We start from the raw sequence: 18,722 nt of genomic DNA, 5'->3' as shown, positions 1-18,722 counted from the left end.
AGCACCTCTTGGTCAGTACAGATAGAAGGTAATTCCTCATGACATGAGGATGTATCAGCAACTCTTGGTCAGTACAGATAGAAGGTATTTCCTCATGATGTGAGGATGTATCAACACCTCTTGGTCAGTACAGATAGAAGGTATTTCCTCATGACATGAGGATGTATCAGCAACTCTTGGTCAGTACAGATAGAAGGTAATTACTCATGATGTGAGGATGTATCAACACCTCTTGGTCAGTACAGATAGAAGGTATTTCCTCATGACATGAGGATGTATCAGCAACTCTTGGTCAGTACAGATAGAAGGTAATTACTCATGATGTGAGGATGTATCAGCACCTCTTGGTCAGTACAGATAGAAGGTATTTCCTCATGACATGAGGATGTATCAGCAACTCTTGGTCAGTACAGATAGAAGGTAATTACTCATGATGTGAGGATGTATCAACACCTCTTGGTCAGTACAGATAGAAGGTATTTCCTCATGATGTGAGGATGTATCAACACCTCTTGGTCAGTACAGATAGAAGGTATTTCCTCATGATGTGAGGATGTATCAGCAACTCTTGGTCAGTACAGATAGAAGGTATTTCCTCATGACATGAGGATGTATCAGCAACTCTTGGTCAGTACAGATAGAAGGTATTTCCTCATGATGTGAGGATGTATCAGCACCTCTTGGTCAGTACAGATAGAAGGTATTTCCTCATGATGTGAGGATGTATCAGCACCTCTTGGTCAGTACAGATAGAAGGTAATTCCTCATGACATGAGGATGTATCAGCAACTCTTGGTCAGTACAGATAGAAGGTATTTCCTCATGATGTGAGGATGTATCAGCACCTCTTCGTCAGTACAGATAGAAGGTATTTCCTCATGATGTGAGGATGTATCAGCAACTCTTGGTCAGTACAGATAGAAGGTATTTCCTCATGATGTGAGGATGTATCAGCACCTCTTCGTCAGTACAGATAGAAGGTATTTCCTCATGATGTGAGGATGTATCAGCAACTCTTGGTCAGTACAGATAGAAGGTATTTCCTCATGATGTGAGGATGTATCAGCAACTCTTGGTCAGTACAGATAGAAGGTATTTCCTCATGATGTGAGGATGTATCAACACCTCTTGGTCAGTACAGATAGAAGGTATTTCCTCATGACATGAGGATGTATCAGCAACTCTTGGTCAGTACAGATAGAAGGTATTTCCTCATGACATGAGGATGTATCAGCACCTCTTGGTCAGTACAGATAGAAGGTATTTCCTCATGACATGAGGATGTATCAGCACCTCTTGGTCAGTACAGATAGAAGGTAATTACTCATGATGTGAGGATGTATCAGCACCTCTTGGTCAGTACAGATAGAAGGTATTTCCTCATGACATGAGGATGTATCAGCAACTCTTGGTCAGTACAGATAGAAGGTAATTACTCATGATGTGAGGATGTATCAACACCTCTTGGTCAGTACAGATAGAAGGTATTTCCTCATGATGTGAGGATGTATCAACACCTCTTGGTCAGTACAGATAGAAGGTATTTCCTCATGATGTGAGGATGTATCAGCACCTCTTGGTCAGTACAGATAGAAGGTATTTCCTCATGACATGAGGATGTATCAACACCTCTTGGTCAGTACAGATAGAAGGTATTTCCTCATGATGTGAGGATGTATCAACACCTCTTGGTCAGTACAGATAGAAGGTATTTCCTCATGATGTGAGGATGTATCAGCAACTCTTGGTCAGTACAGATAGAAGGTATTTCCTCATGATGTGAGGATGTATCAACACCTCTTGGTCAGTACAGATAGAAGGTATTTCCTCATGATGTGAGGATGTATCAGCACCTCTTGCTCAGTACAGATAGAAGGTATTTCCTCATGACATGAGGATGTATCAGCAACTCTTGGTCAGTACAGATAGAAGGTATTTCCTCATGATGTGAGGATGTATCAGCACCTCTTCGTCAGTACAGATAGAAGGTATTTCCTCATGATGTGAGGATGTATCAGCAACTCTTGGTCAGTACAGATAGAAGGTAATTCCTCATGACATGAGGATGTATCAGCAACTCTTGGTCAGTACAGATAGAAGGTATTTCCTCATGATGTGAGGATGTATCAGCACCTCTTGGTCAGTACAGATAGAAGGTATTTCCTCATGATGTGAGGATGTATCAGCACCTCTTGGTCAGTACAGATAGAAGGTATTTCCTCATGACATGAGGATGTATCAGCAACTCTTGGTCAGTACAGATAGAAGGTATTTCCTCATGATGTGAGGATGTATCAGCACCTCTTGGTCAGTACAGATAGAAGGTATTTCCTCATGATGTGAGGATGTATCAGCACCTCTTCGTCAGTACAGATAGAAGGTAATTCCTCATGACATGAGGATGTATCAGCACCTCTTGGTCAGTACAGATAGAAGGTATTTCCTCATGATGTGAGGATGTATCAGCACCTCTTGGTCAGTACAGATAGAAGGTAATTCCTCATGACATGAGGATGTATCAGCACCTCTTGGTCAGTACAGATAGAAGGTATTTCCTCATGATGTGAGGATGTATCAGCACCTCTTCGTCAGTACAGATAGAAGGTATTTCCTCATGACATGAGGATGTATCAGCACCTCTTGGTCAGTACAGATAGAAGGTAATTCCTCATGACATGAGGATGTATCAGCAACTCTTGGTCAGTACAGATAGAAGGTAATTCCTCATGACATGAGGATGTATCAGCACCTCTTGGTCAGTACAGATAGAAGGTAATTCCTCATGACATGAGGATGTATCAGCACCTCTTGGTCAGTACAGATAGAAGGTATTTCCTCATGATGTGAGGATGTATCAGCACCTCTTCGTCAGTACAGATAGAAGGTAATTCCTCATGACATGAGGATGTATCAGCAACTCTTGGTCAGTACAGATAGAAGGTATTTCCTCATGATGTGAGGATGTATCAGCACCTCTTCGTCAGTACAGATAGAAGGTATTTCCTCATGACATGAGGATGTATCAGCACCTCTTGGTCAGTACAGATAGAAGGTAATTCCTCATGACATGAGGATGTATCAGCAACTCTTGGTCAGTACAGATAGAAGGTAATTCCTCATGACATGAGGATGTATCAGCACCTCTTGGTCAGTACAGATAGAAGGTAATTCCTCATGACATGAGGATGTATCAGCACCTCTTGGTCAGTACAGATAGAAGGTAATTCCTCATGACATGAGGATGTATCAGCAACTCCTGCTCAGTGTAGATAGAGGGCATTTCCTCATGACATGAGGATGTATCAGCACTCCTGGTCGGTGTGGATAGAAGGTATTTCCTCATGATGTGAGGAGGTATCAACACCTCTTGGTCAGTACAGATAGAAGGTAATTCCTCATGACATGAGGATGTATCAGCAACTCCTGCTCAGTGTAGATAGAGGGCATTTCCTCATGACATGAGGATGTATCAGCACTCCTGGTCGGTGTGGATAGAAGGTATTTCCTCATGATGTGAGGAGGTATCAACACCTCTTGGTCAGTACAGATAGAAGGTAATTCCTCATGACATGAGGATGTATCAGCAACTCCTGCTCAGTGTAGATAGAGGGCATTTCCTCATGACGTGAGGATGTATCAGCTACTCCTTGTCGGCGTAGATAGAAGGTATTTCCTCTTGACATGAAGATGTAACAGCAAACGAAGGCTCAAATATATCCTCTTCCTGAGGGTTTGGAGCCGCAGCAGAATGGTCAGAGGATGGAGACACGTCGTCAGGGACATAAGTAGATGTCGTAGACAGTGTAGGTGGTTTGCTGAGTGTGTGATGTTGCTGCACAGCTACTAGGTCATCGGACGAAGGAGGTATGTTACTTTGCTGATGAAAGGCAGGCTTTGTGAACGTAGGAGGTTGTGCAAATGACTGTGCCTGTGTAAATGTCGAGGCCTGCATGAATGCTGTGGGTTGTGTGAACTGCAGGGGTTGAGAGAAGGTCTGAGGCTGCGCAAACCTCTAGGGCTGCATGAAGGCCTGGTCCTGCATGCAGGTCTGCTTGTGTGAAACCTGTGAAAGGTTCACTAGCGACTGGAGCTGCAGGGAGGTCGTGGCAGCCTTCATGGACATCTTTGTACCAGTAGGCTGTCAAGTCTTCTTCCCCAAATAGACTATTTAAGGCAACAGGGCCTTGTCCTAAACCGTTATGTGTGAGTTAAAGTTTTATGGGGTCTCTAGATTCACTTTCAAGTGCCACAGGAGAAGTCGTCTTGGATGGCTGACTCCCCTTTCATCTTAACACCGACATATTGTCTTGTGCATATAGTGCAGGCTTTGTTGTGCAGAAGAGGGGGGAACATATCACAGTGATTGAATAAATCAATATATCTCAGTGCCAATTAACTGTTGGCTTCTCGTTTAGTTTCCAAAGTTTCGTTTGTTATCTTATTACTTTTGCAGTTCTTACAGGTACATTTATATATGTTCTTTGCTTCATAACATTTATTCCCCAAATGAAGGAGTACATTCCTCATAATAAAGTTGACATCTATTAATTCTTTTCCTTGTTTGTATCACTTCTAAATGTCCTTCAAAGACTTGAATGTGTAATTAGAGAAATACAGAATGTAAGGGATTATTTATTTGTAAATGTGTAAAAGCGAATTAAAGAAATATGCTTCCTTATGTCTTTTGTTTGTTGTTGGTCTGCAAAAATAACTGTGTCATGAAACTATTGCGAGTACGTGTCACTCAAGAGTTTCCATGGTGCCTTCCTGCTTGCAAAACTTTCCAGATTTACATATCTCATATCTCATATACTATGTCCTGCAGGGAAAGTTATTTGTTTTCATCCATGTTTTAAGTATACACATGCACAAAAGTTAAGCGCCATCAACCATATTTGTGAGCTGTTAGTTTTGGCACTTAATGATGACTATTATAACGAGATGTACAATTGTTATAAGCCATATATGTAAACCTCATGTGATGCAAAAATTGTCCCAAAGCAAGTCTATCTTGTGTTCCAAAAGAATATGAGCAGGAATTTTACGGAAGACCAGAAATTGAAGGGTTAGAAAACATTGAAAAACTTTTTTTGTCATGTAACTGTCATGATATCAGCAGACCATATCAGACACCCTAGGGAGTGCAGAGTCTATTGCAAGACAGAAATGTCAGTAATGTGTGTATGATCCACAGACATTGACCACAGCTTCAACCCTACACCTCATACTCAAGTCGTTGAATGCTTCTCTGAGGCAAAAGGATCCATTCTTCATGAAGTGCGGCTTCAAGTCCAGCTAGATTTTGAACTGGGGGATCACGATGTCTGATTTTCCAGCCAAGAACGTCCCAGAGATGCTCAATCGGATTAAGATACGGACTACAGGCCTTCCAAGGAAGAGTGGCAATAGCTTCTTGACGCAGTAAGCCCAAACTGCCCGAGATCTGTGTGGTCTAGCATTGTCGTCCATGTAAACAAGGTCTTGTCTGAAGAGGATGGTTGTCAAAATGAGGGACGAAGAACGGCATCTTGGTATTGTTGGCCATTCAGGTTTCCACGCATTGTCACAAGCGGAAGTTTGCAGCCGAGGGAAACACAACCCCATATCATAACAGACCCCTCCGCCATATGCTAAGGTCTTCTGGATGTTCCTTGGTGCAAAACGAGTGTTAAGTTGCCTCCAAACACGAATTCGACCATCAACAGTTCATAGCAGCATTCGACACTCGCCAGACCAATGGATCCTTCTCCAGTTGGCCAAGTTCCATCGACCACGGGCGCGACACCATATCAGAGGATTCCACATGTGCCTCTCAGTCAGTTGAGGACGTTTTACTGGTCTTCTGGCGTTATAACCAGCCGCTCTGAGGCGACGCCTTAGGGTCATCGTCAAGAGTCTCTGATGGGTAATCCACTGCAGTCTTAAATCTGTTGAAGTGGCAAATGGATTTCGTCTGACTATCCTGAAAAGAAGTCTATCCTCTCTGTTAGAGGTCTTTCTTGGCCTACCAGACCTATGCCTGTCAATGACATGATTGGTTTGACCATGTTTGACAATCAAACGAGTGATAACACTGTGATGACAACCCATTTGTCTTGCAATGGCCCTGCATGACATGCCAGCACTTTTCATGCCTATCACTTGCCATCTTTCAGCGTTCGTTAACTTTCCCCTCACCATGGCTGATTTTCAACCTCTATTGGAAGGGGAATCTCACACAGGAGCAAAATGCAACCACGTGTCTGAAACTTGAATTTCACTATTTATAGAGTAGGGGAACTGCAGCAACACGTAAAGCACACTTTCCTTGTGGTATCTGGACAAATTTGGGTTCATGAAACTATCGAAGCCTAATTCAGTCATACATCATCATATTTCGTATTTCTGATTCCCACACGTGAAATCAAGAGACTCTGAATATGGTGGCGCTTAACTTTTGTGCATGTGTATATTTTCTATGAAGACACTGGCTGCATTGAATGTATGTGTGTATACACGGATACATCGTCTCCAGTTTATCACTGCTGTGATGTCAACGATATAGGTTGAGGAAAAACATAAAGTTCAGAAAATTAAAGGAATGCAAAACACATTATTACTTTTCAAATTGTACTCTTAGCATTTTACAAATAAAGACAACAAATCTCCATCAGTGACTGTGTAACACTCAATCACACACATGCTACAGCACAAAGTGAATCCTGTTTGTGAAGCAGACAGGGACAGAGGGGAGGGAGACACAGGCTATTGTTACCTGTACTCCCTGTTCTCCTGGCTGTGGTCTGGCACTGCGGGCGTGGTCAGCCCCCAGGTACCCCTCCTTCCCCCACACCCGCCTCACACCAGACATCTTCAGGCCAGTCTCCCTGTAACACGGAGACAGTGCAAGCTTCCTCAGTAGCTCCCAATGAACCAAGTCAAGTCTTAACCAAGAACAAGCATGAAATACTCATATCCCCCGCCAATATGACATGTCTGGTTGTGTGCAATGAATCAAGTCTAGTCTTAATGAAGAACAAGCATGAAATACTCACATCCCCCGCCAATATGACATTTCCAGTTGTGTGCATAAACAATGGGAGTTATGACTGGAAGACTGTGTTATATAATGGGAGTTATGACTGGAAGACTAAGTTATATAATGGGAGTTATCACTGGAAGACTATGTTATATAAAGGGAGTTACAACTGGAAGACTATGTTATATAATGGGAGTTACAACTGGAAGAATGTGTTATATAATGGGAGTTACAACTGGAAGACTAAGTTATATAATGGGAGTTACAACTAGAAGACTATGTTATATAATGGGAGTTACAACTGGAAGACTAAGTTATATAATGGGAGTTATGACTGGAAGACTATGTTATATAAAGGGAGTTACCACTGGAAGACTGTTATATAAAGGGAGTTACCTCTGGAAGACTATGTTATATAATGGGAGTTATGACTGGAAGACTGTGTTATATAATGGGAGTTACAACTGGAAGACTATGTTATATAATGGGAGTTACAACTGGAAGACTGTGTTATATAATGGGAGTTATCACTGGAAGACTATGTTATATAAAGGGAGTTACAACTGGAAGACTAAGTTATATAATGGGAGTTACAACTAGAAGACTATGTTATATAATGGGAGTTACAACTGGAAGACTAAGTTATATAATGGGAGTTATGACTGGAAGACTATGTTATATAAAGGGAGTTACCACTGGAAGACTGTTATATAAAGGGAGTTACCTCTGGAAGACTATGTTATATAATGGGAGTTATGACTGGAAGACTGTGTTATATAATGGGAGTTACAACTGGAAGACTATGTTATATAATGGGAGTTACAACTGGAAGACTGTGTTATATAATGGGAGTTATCACTGGAAGACTGTGTTATATAAAGGGAGTTACCACTGGAAGACTGTGTTATATAATGGGAGTTATGACTGGAAGACTATGTTATATAATGGGAGTTACAACTGGAAGACTATGTTATATAAAGGGAGTTACCACTGGAAGACTATGTTATATAATGGGAGTTATCACTGGAAGACTGTGTCATATAAAGGGAGTTACCACTGGAAGACTGTGTTATATAATGGGAGTTATGACTGGAAGACTATGTTATATAATGGGAGTTACAACTGGAAGACTGTGCTATATAAAGGGAGTTACAACTGGAAGACTATGTTATATAATGGGAGTTATCACTGGAAGACTGTGTTATATAAAGGGAGTTACAACTGGAAGACTATGTTATATAAAGGGAGTTACCACTGGAAGACTGTGTTATATAATGGGAGTTATGACTGGAAGACTATGTTATATAATGGGAGTTACAACTGGAAGACTGTGCTATATAATGGGAGTTATGGTAGTCACAGCACTATCTTTGCTTTGTGGATCGTGACCCTGGGGCCAGCATCAGTGAACTTCCGTGGTCCTGCTGTCTCTCACCCTGTTTTCTCTGATCCCTCTGACAGATTGGAAGTGAAGCTGTCTTCCCTCTGTGAGGACCTGGGGGAGTCATACTTGGCAGGGGAGACAATGCCATGGTAGAGGGCGCTGTACCCTTCTTCTGAATCGGAGGTAGCATCTGGCAGAGAAACAAAAACATTCCTAAATACAGTCAACGTCCTACTGATACCCATGATTTGTTTTTTGTGGAACACTGCACTCAGCAATATTCCAGCCAGACATGACGGTGTCCAGGATACAATTGAATCTTGAAAAGACAATACAGTGATTGATATTATGAGCAACAATCCATGCCGTTAAGGCACATTGACACGTTATCAACCAAGTCATATGAAAGCACAGACATCAGGGCTTTAGCTCTGACCTGTCAGTCCCATTGGGATCCCTGTCAGGGCTGCACCTGCTGACCTTTTATCTGACCTTCAGTAGGTCTGGAAGTCGTCATGCAGACCTTTAATCTGACCTTCAGTAGGTCTGGAAGTCGTCATGCAGACCTTTAATCTGACCCTCAGTAGGTCTGGAAGTCGTCATGCAGACCTTTAATCTGACCCTCAGTAGGTCTGGAAGTCTTCATGCGGACCCTTCGTCTTACCTTCAGTAGGTCTGGAAGTCGTCATGCAGACCTTTAATCTGACCCCCAGTAGGTCTGGAAGTCGTCATGCAGACCTTTAATCTGACCCTCAGTAGGTCTGGAAGTCGTCATGCAGACCTTTAATCTGACCCCCAGTAGGTCTGGAAGTCGTCATGCAGACCTTTAATCTGACCCTCAGTAGGTCTGGAAGTCTTCATGCGGACCCTTCGTCTTACCTTCAGTAGGTCTGGAAATCGTCATGCAGACCTTTAATCTGACCCCCAGTAGGTCTGGAAGTCGTCATGCAGACCTTTAATCTGACCCTCAGTAGGTCTGGAAGTCGTCATGCGGACCCTTCGTCTTACCTTCAGTAGGTCTGGAAGTCGTCATGCAGACCTTTAATCTGACCTTCAGTAGGTCTGGAAGTCGTCATGCGCACCTTTAATCTGACCCTCAGTAGGTCTGGAAGTCGTCATGCGGACCCTTCGTCTTACCTTCAGTAGGTCTGGAAGTCGTCATGCAGACCTTTAATCTGACCCCCAGTAGGTCTGGAAGTCGTCATGCAGACCTTTAATCTGACCCTCAGTAGGTCTGGAAGTCTTCATGCGGACCCTTCGTCTTACCTTCAGTAGGTCTGGAAATCGTCATGCAGACCTTTAATCTGACCCCCAGTAGGTCTGGAAGCCGTCATGCAGACCTTTAATCTGACCCTCAGTAGGTCTGGAAGTCGTCATGCGGACCCTTCGTCTTACCTTCAGTAGGTCTGGAAGTCGTCATGCAGACCTTTAATCTGACCTTCAGTAGGTCTGGAAGTCATCGTGCAGACCTTTAATCTGACCCTCAGTAGGTCTGGAAGTCGTCATGCAGACCTTTAATCTGACCCTCAGTAGGTCTGGAAGTCTTCATGCGGACCCTTCGTCTTACCTTCAGTAGGTCTGGAAATCGTCATGCAGACCTTTAATCTGACCCCCAGTAGGTCTGGAAGCCGTCATGCAGACCTTTAATCTGACCCTCAGTAGGTCTGGAAGTCGTCATGCGGACCCTTCGTCTTACCTTCAGTAGGTCTGGAAGTCGTCATGCAGACCTTTAATCTGACCTTCAGTAGGTCTGGAAGTCATCGTGCAGACCTTTAATCTGACCCTCAGTAGGTCTGGAAGTCGTCATGCAGACCTTTAATCTGACCCTCAGTAGGTCTGGAAGTCGTCATGCGGACCCTTCGTCTTACCTTCAGTAGGTCTGGAAGTCGTCATGCAGACCTTTAATCTGACCCTCAGTAGGTCTGGAAGTCTTCATGCGGACCCTTCATCTTACCTTCAGTAGGTCTGGAAGTTGTCATTCAGACCTTTAATCTGATCTTCAGTAGGTCTGGAAGTCGTCATGCAGACCTTTAATCTGACCTTCAGTAGGTCTGGAAGTCGTCATGTGGACCCCTCGTCTTACCTTCAGTAGGTCTGGAAGTCGTCATGCAGACCTTTAATCTGACCTTCAGTAGGTCTGGAAGTCGTCGTGCAGACCTTTAATCTGACTTTGAGTAGGTCTGGAAGTTGTCATGTGGACCCCTCGTCTTACCTTCAGTAGGTCTGGAAGTCGTCATGCAGACCTTTAATCTGACCTTCAGTAGGTCTGGAAGTCGTCGTGCAGACCTTTAATCTGACTTTGAGTAGGTCTGGAAGTCGTCATGTGGACCCCTCGTCTTACCTTCAGTAGGTCTGGAAGTCGTCATGCAGACCTTTAATCTGACCTTCAGTAGGTCTGGAAGTCCTCATGCGGACCTTTAAAGGGGCACTGATCTAAAGCAATTCCCCTGGACTGGTTGTATCGTTTGTTATTGTTTTTTCCCTGTGACTACCCGGATGATACGCAACGCAACTGAGCGTGACCAGAGACTAGGCTACCGTCTGCAAGGACAGCTAAATAAATTTGGAGGCAATATTTGTTTTACCCATTTTTGAACACTGATTGGTTAACCGTGATCTATAAAGATTTCGACAAAAGGCGCATGTTAATTAATTTCTTCAGCCTAAACAAACAGACAAAAAGAACACTGGGGCTCATCGGTTGTCATTTGGAAATACCCCTGATTGTTAAAGTTTAAAAAAAAGTATCCATGCAGTGAAAGCATTTTCGGATTTCGGATTGCGTCGATAATACGATTACTACTCCCTTGTCATCCAAGTTTTCTGGTATAACCCTACACTTGTGTATTTGTCGTGATTCACTTGAAGCTCAGTTAATGAATTTATTACAGGTATAATTAGTGGTAGCCCCACTCCGAATACCTGACGAAAGGTTCCCATTTGGCATTTATTGTGTCTGGGGTAATTATTCAATCTAAATCCAGGTTTGAAGTGAGGTGAAATGTGTGTTATGTAATATGCACGTGGCAGCCCAGCAAGAGATGAATGATCAGCTGATTTACTTTTTTGGTAAATCAGAGGATCGTCTGTAGTCATCAAAGCATAAACAGAAAATACATTGATTGATTAATCACTGTTATCTTGCACGGTGGATATCTCAAAAGTGAGTGTTTACATGTCTAGGTTTACAAAAACAAAGGGCATACACTCATATCCTTGTGTGAAGTGCCGATGTAAAAACAACATACTTTGTTCAAAGGGTTAACCGATAATACGTCGATTAATTGCTCATTGTTATCTAACTCAACGGATTATTTTAGGCACCGTGGACGTTATGAAAATAGTTGTCACATGGGCTTTCTCAGCCGACCTTTGAGACTTGACACCTATGTGAAACACCTGAAACAATCCAAGTGATCAGTTGAGAAACGAACACGGGTTATAAATATCCCGAAACGATATACATATTTTAAAATATTTGATTGTTACAGAGACACGTGACATCGAATATGTGTCTTTGTACACCTGCAGACGTTTGGGATATTGTTCCTTTGTGTGGATATTCACAAATACATTCCTCGAACAAGGAAGCTGCTTAAAATTATACACATAAATTTGGTAGGTTGTAATTATGATATTCACATATTGTTTTCCTTGATTTGCAGTAGCATTGGACAGAATCATTCTTGTTCCTCTACGTCTTGGTTGGGAAATTCTTCGATGCGCGATAGACGTTGTTTTCACAAGTCTTTTCCTTTGCATATTACAGCTGAATTTGTAAAATGTGATTCTCTCAGGCAATTTATAAAATGTGTAAATATTTTAGTCATTTTGACTAAAAAATCTGTCCATTTCTTTAACAGATTGACCAAAATTGATTAAGATGATCAATAGGGCCTAAAAACATCACAATAAATTATTATGTAGGATTAGAAGCCAAACAATATAGAAATGGACTTTTCATCGTAACATTTTCAGTCTCTTGGTGATGATATTAAACATAAAAATGTTTGGAATTTGTTGTCATAATAATACAGATGGACATGTTTTTCAGTCAATTTGTAAAATTACTGAATATTCAGGCGTTTAATAAATTTCCGAAGTGAAAATTTTGCACATTTTGACTGTAAAAATATAAACAGGATAAAATAAGCAATGCTCAGGAGAAATATTTACTTTGTGTTGCAAGTCAAAATAGTTTACAAGAAAATCGCACAATTACCAAGCAAGTGACTTATCAAAACTTTGTCACCATTACCGATGCTACCCACAAAGATACCCACCTTTCCTTATTATTTCCCAACCTGTATTTCATTTTGTTGATCAATGTGACCATACGCCTTTATACTATCAATAAAAGTGACGAATGCGCTTATGAATTGCGCAGCACAGGTTGCGAACTAGTCTAGGTTTCTGCTATATCATCCGGGTACTCACGGGAAAAAACAATAACAAAGGCAACAACCAGTCCCGGGGAATTGCTTTAGATCAGTGCCCCTTTAATCTGATCTTCAGTAGGTCTGGAAGTCGTCATGCGGACCCTTTGTCTTACCTTCAGTAGGTCTGGAAGTCGTAATGCGGACCCTTAGTCTTACCTTCAGTAGGTCTGGACGTCGTCATGCGGACCCTTAGTCTTACCTTCAGTAGGTCTGGACGTCGTCATGCGGACCCTTAGTCTTACCTTCAGTAGGTCTGGAAGTCGTCATGCGCACCTTTAATCTGACCTTCAGTCGGTCTGGAAGTCGTCATGCGGACCCTTAGTCTTACCTTCAGTAGGTCTGGAAGTCGTCATGCAGACCTTTAATCTGACCTTCAGTCGGTCTGGAAGTCGTCATGCGGACCCTTAATCTTACCTTCAGTCGGTCTGGAAGTCGTCATGCAGACCTTTAATCTGACCTTCAGTCGGTCTGGAAGTCGTCATGCAGACCTTTAATCTGTCCTTTAGTGGGTCTGGAAGTCGTCATGTGGACCTTTAATCTGACCTTTAGTGGGTCTGGAAGTCGTCATGCGGACCTTTAATCTGACCTTCAGTCGGTCTGGAAGTCGTCATGCAGACCTTTAATCTGACCTTCAGTCGGTCTGGAAGTCGTCATGCAGACCTTTAATCTGTCCTTTAGTGGGTCTGGAAGTCGTCATGCAGACCTTTTATCTGACCTTTAGTGGGTCTGGAAGTCGTCATGCGGACCTTTAATCTGACCTTCAGTCGGTCTGGAAGTCGTCATTAGGGCCTTTAATCTTACCTTCAGTCGGTCTGGAAGTCGTCATGCGGACCCCTAGAGGCTTGTAGGGTGAGGCGTCATTGGACTCCAGGGACGCACAGACATAGTCATCAAGGAATGACAGGGTAAAGTCCAACTGGAAAATAGCATATAAAATAACACATGAGTCTGTGAGTCAGGCGTTCCTCTGCTCTAACCAGTATGCCAGTCTATCACAGCACATGAGTCTGTGAGTCAGGCGTTCCTCTGTGCTAACCAGTCTATCACGGCACATGAGTTACTGAGTCAGCCTTGCCTACGCTCTCATACAACTACTCTGTAGTGTTGCACAACCACCTTTCCATACATATGACTCCTCTGCAGGAATATACACATGTCACTACTGCAACTGCATAGCCGCTGTATTTGTTTAAAGGAATACAGATGATGATGCATGGCTTCACATATACCTTTTTCACCCTCCCTCCATTTTGGGAGATGCAGATTTTTCTTGACTTCTCTGGTTGTGCTACAAGGACCTGCACTTCTTGGAACTTCTGCAGTCAGAAACAGATGTGTCAGTAGTAACGTCTTTAATTGTAAAACCTAGTACAATGTGGCAACATTATATATACACCAGTACTATGTGGCAACATTATATATACACCAGTACTATGTGGCAACATGATATATACAAGAGTACAATGTGGCAACATTATATATACACCAGCACTATGTGGCAACATTATATATACACCCGTACTATGTGGCAACATGATATATACACCAGTACAATGTGGCAACATTATATATACACCAGTACTATGTGGCAACATTATATATACACCAGTACCATGTGGGAACATTATATATACACCAGTACTATGTGGCAACATTATATATACACCAGTACTATGTGGCAACATTATATATACACCCGTACTATGTGGCAACATTATATATACACCCGTACTATGTGGCAACATGATATATACACCAGTACAATGTGGCAACATTATATATACACCAGTACTATGTGGCAATATTATATATACACCAGTACAATGTGGCAACATTATATATACACCCATACTATGTGGCAACATTATATATACACCAGTACTATGTGGCAACATTATATATACACCAGTACAATGTGGCAACATTATATATACACCAGTACAATGTGGCAACATTATATATACACCAGTACTATGTGGCAACATTATATATACACCAGTACAATGTGGCAACATTATGTATACACCAGTACTATGTGGCAACAGTATATATACACCAGTACAATGTGGCAACATGTATTATTAAGGTAAAAATATCATTTATAGTTATCTTGAGTCATACTTTTTGCATATCTCATCTCATTCTGAAAAGGTAGTGGAAATTATTGTACTGTGTTCCCAAGAACAGAGAAAAACATTGCACCTGAACACACCCCTCAGCCTCCAAGTCGCACAGTAAGCATGTGACAAGCCGGTACACTCGTCACTCTCTCATTTCACTTACCCTTACGGTCGAAACACACATACTGGAAGCAGGGATGGCTGGGTGGTCGCTATAGTGTATGAGTCGGGATAAGTACAGATAAATATCCTAAAAAATACACACCTTATCCTGACTCATAGTAATTGCTTGAATCCCACTTGAATCATCCATTGTGCCATAATTTACACTGCCAAATGTACATTGTTAGTGTGCCAGGTATCTGGCAAGGTATCATGATAAGTATCGAATTGCGCAGTTGGTATATCGTCCCAGCCCTAGCCAATACTATGTGGCAACGTTATATTTACGTCAGTAGTACGTGGCAACATCACATACATAAGTACTATAGGCAACATCACATACGCCAGTACCACATGGCAGGAATATATACACCAGTACCATGTGGCTGCCTCACATACACCAGTACTACATGGCTGCCTCACATACACCAGTACCACGTGGCAGGAATATATACACAAGTACCATGTGGCTGCCTCACATACACCAGTACTACGTGGCTGCCTCACATACACCAGTACCACGTGGCAGGAATATATACACCAGTACCATGTGGCTGCCTCACATACACCAGTACTACGTGGCTGCCTCACATACACCAGTACCACGTGGCAGGAATATATACACCAGTACCATGTGGCTGCCTCACATACACCAGTACCACGTGGCAGCGTCACATACACCAGTACCACGTGGCAGGAATATATACACCAGTACTATGTGGCTGCCTCACATACACCAGTACTACGTGGCTGCCTCACATACACCAGTACCACGTGGCAGGAATATATACACCAGTACCATGTGGCTGCCTCACATACACAAGTACCACGTGGCTGCCTCACATACACCAGGACCACGTGGCAGGAATATATACACCAGTACTACGTGGCTGCCTCACATACACCAGTACTACGTGGCTGCCTCACATACACCAGTACCACGTGGCTGCCTCACATACACCAGTACCACGTGGCAGGAATATATACACCAGTACCATGTGGCTGCCTCACATACACCAGTACTAGGTGGCTGCCTCACATACACCAGTACCACGTGGCAGCGTCACATACACCAGTACCACATGGCAGGAATATATACACCAGTACTATGTGGCTGCCTCACATACACCAGTACTACGTGGCTGCCTCACATACACCAGTACCACGTGGCAGGAATATATACACCAGTACCATGTGGCTGCCTCACATACACCAGTACCACGTGGCTGCCTCACATACACCAGGACCACGTGGCAGGAATATATACACCAGTACTACGTGGCTGCCTCACATACACCAGTACTACGTGGCTGCCTCACATACACCAGTACCACGTGGCTGCCTCACATACACCAGTACTATGTGGCAGGAATATATACACCAGTACCAAGTGGCTGCCTCACATACACCAGTACCATGTGGCTGCCTTACATACACCAGTACTATGTGGCAGGAATATATACACCAGTACCACGTGGCAGCGTCACATACACCAGTACCACGTGGCTGCCTCACATACACCAGTACCACTTGGCAGGAATATATACACCAGTACTACGTGGCAGCCTCACACACACCAGTACCACGTGGCAGCGTCACATACACCAGCACCATGTTGCAGCATTATATACGCTAGTACCACATGGCAGAAATATACCACTGACCTGCTGAAGCTGTGGCTGAGTGAAGGTGTATTTGTTGAAGCCGAACCAGTCCCTTACTGCGCCGGCATCCACCACACCCTTGACCACCAGGTTGATGAGGGAGGAGAAGACCAGCCCGTGTAGGTGGGCGTCAGCCGCCCGGGGGAGGGGGCTACACAGGGCAGCCAGGACTCGCGACGGTTTCTGGGTCCCCAGTCCCATCCTCATCTCACCCAGCACCTGCAACATTTGTCCACCTTAGACGGGGGTTGTTATTTCTGTGTAAAAGACGTACAACTTCCCCATAAAGACATATTTATTTTCTCATAAACTTAGAGTTGAAGAATTAATTTTTTAACTGCAAACTAAAGCAGTAAATACCAACCAGACCCTTACGAAAATGGCTTACGGTGATCCCCACTTGTCAATCTGACCTTTACCAACTTGACCTTGACTTACGGTGATCCCCTTTTACAAACATGACCTTTACCAACTTGACCTTGACTTACCGTGATCCCCTCATACCAACCTGACCTTTACCATCCTGACCTTTACCAACCTGACCTTTACCAACTTGACCTTGACTTACCATGATCCCCTCCTAGCAACCTGACCTTTACCAGCCTGACCTTTACCAACCTGACCTTGACTTACAGTGATCCCCTCTTACCAACATGACCTTTACCAACCTGACCTTTACCAGCCTGACCTTTACCAACCTGACCTTTACCAACTTGACCTTGACTTACAGTGATCCCCTCTTACCAACCTGACCTTTACCAGCAGGACCTTTACCAACCTGACCTTTACCAACCTGACCTTTACCAACTTGACCTACTTACAGTGATCCTCTCTATTTAGTTTGTTGTTTAACGCCACACTGAGCAATATTCGAGCAATAGAAAAACGGTCTGTAAATAATAGTCTGGACCAGACAATCCAGTTATTATCAATGAAGTCAGTGAGTGAGCGCTTCTTCACGCAATATCTCGGAGGGGGACACCAGAAATGTGCTTCACACATGGTGAGTGAGTCAGTTAAAATTCATTGTCGCATCGGCATTATTTCAGCCATATAGCGACGAGACAAAGTTGATATATACACAATTTATTCATGAATACAAAGTTATATTTCAAATTTTTTTATCAAATATATTTGGACATAACAATATCATTTACAGAGTTTTAAAACACGGGCTACAGGCCACCAGTAACCAAAGCTAGGCCACCTCGCTAGGCCACCTCGCTGGGCCACCTCGCTATGCCACCTCGCTACGCCACCTCGCTGGGCCACCTCGCTACGCCACCTCGCTGGGCCACCTCGCTACGCCACCGCTCTGGGCCACCTCGCTACGCCACCTCGCTACGCCACCTCGCTGGGCCACCTCGCTGGGCCACCTCGCTGGGCCACCTCGCTGGGCCACCTCGCTGGGCCACCTCGCTACGCCACCTCGCTACGCCACCATGCTATGCCACCTCGCTGGGCCACCTCGCTGGGCCACCTGGCTGGGCCACCTCGCTGGGCCACCTCGCTAGGCCACCTCGCTGGGCCACCTCGCTGGGCCACCTCGCTGGGCCACCTCGCTATGCCACCTCGCTGGGCCACCTCGCTAGGCCACCTCGCTGGGCCACCTCGCTACGCCACCTTGCTGGGGATCATACTGGTTGATGGTAGTTACATTGACTGTGATAGGAATTACGTGTTACACAGATGGGGGGACAATTATCTTACAGTACTTTAACCTCCTGGACAGAGCCTTTAATAATGTCAGTTGACAATAGCATCACACCAAATTTAAAAACAAGCAATTAATTATTCACATACATATTTTAAAAGTAGCTGAGAATTTGATGCCTGCTAACGCAGGAAAAAAGATCTTTCAGATTTACTGTTTGACAATGTTAATCCCTTGTGACTGCAAAGTCCACACGGTTAAGCAATATATGCTTGACGGTG

At 43.6% G+C, this 18,722-nt stretch overlaps 1 protein-coding gene across 4 annotated transcripts in view; it reads right to left on the bottom strand.

Moving 5' to 3' along the window:
• Positions 1-18,722, bottom strand: part of LOC124127093 (AP-4 complex subunit epsilon-1-like) — a 123,225-nt gene that overhangs the window by 13,714 nt on the left and 90,789 nt on the right. For 3 of the 4 annotated variants that reach the window (XM_048397901.1, XM_048397903.1, XM_048397902.1), the window contains 5 exons: positions 16,788-17,006; positions 14,071-14,157; positions 13,643-13,757; positions 8,454-8,592; positions 6,755-6,866 (listed from right to left, as the gene is read on the bottom strand). In XM_048397901.1, coding sequence (XP_048253858.1) covers positions 6,755-6,866; positions 8,454-8,592; positions 13,643-13,757; positions 14,071-14,157; positions 16,788-17,006 — 672 coding nt within the window. The remainder of the gene's footprint in view (positions 1-6,754; positions 6,867-8,453; positions 8,593-13,642; positions 13,758-14,070; positions 14,158-16,787; positions 17,007-18,722) is intronic. The other variant, XM_048397904.1, reaches the window with a different exon arrangement.

This window comes from Haliotis rufescens, unplaced genomic scaffold (assembly GCF_023055435.1).
Source record: "Haliotis rufescens isolate VD_foot unplaced genomic scaffold, xgHalRufe1.0.p SCAF_171, whole genome shotgun sequence".
NCBI classification, from domain to species: Eukaryota; Metazoa; Mollusca; class Gastropoda; order Lepetellida; family Haliotidae; genus Haliotis; species Haliotis rufescens.
Note: the sequence above shows the minus strand (reverse complement) of the source record. Positions and strands in the feature narration are given on the sequence as shown.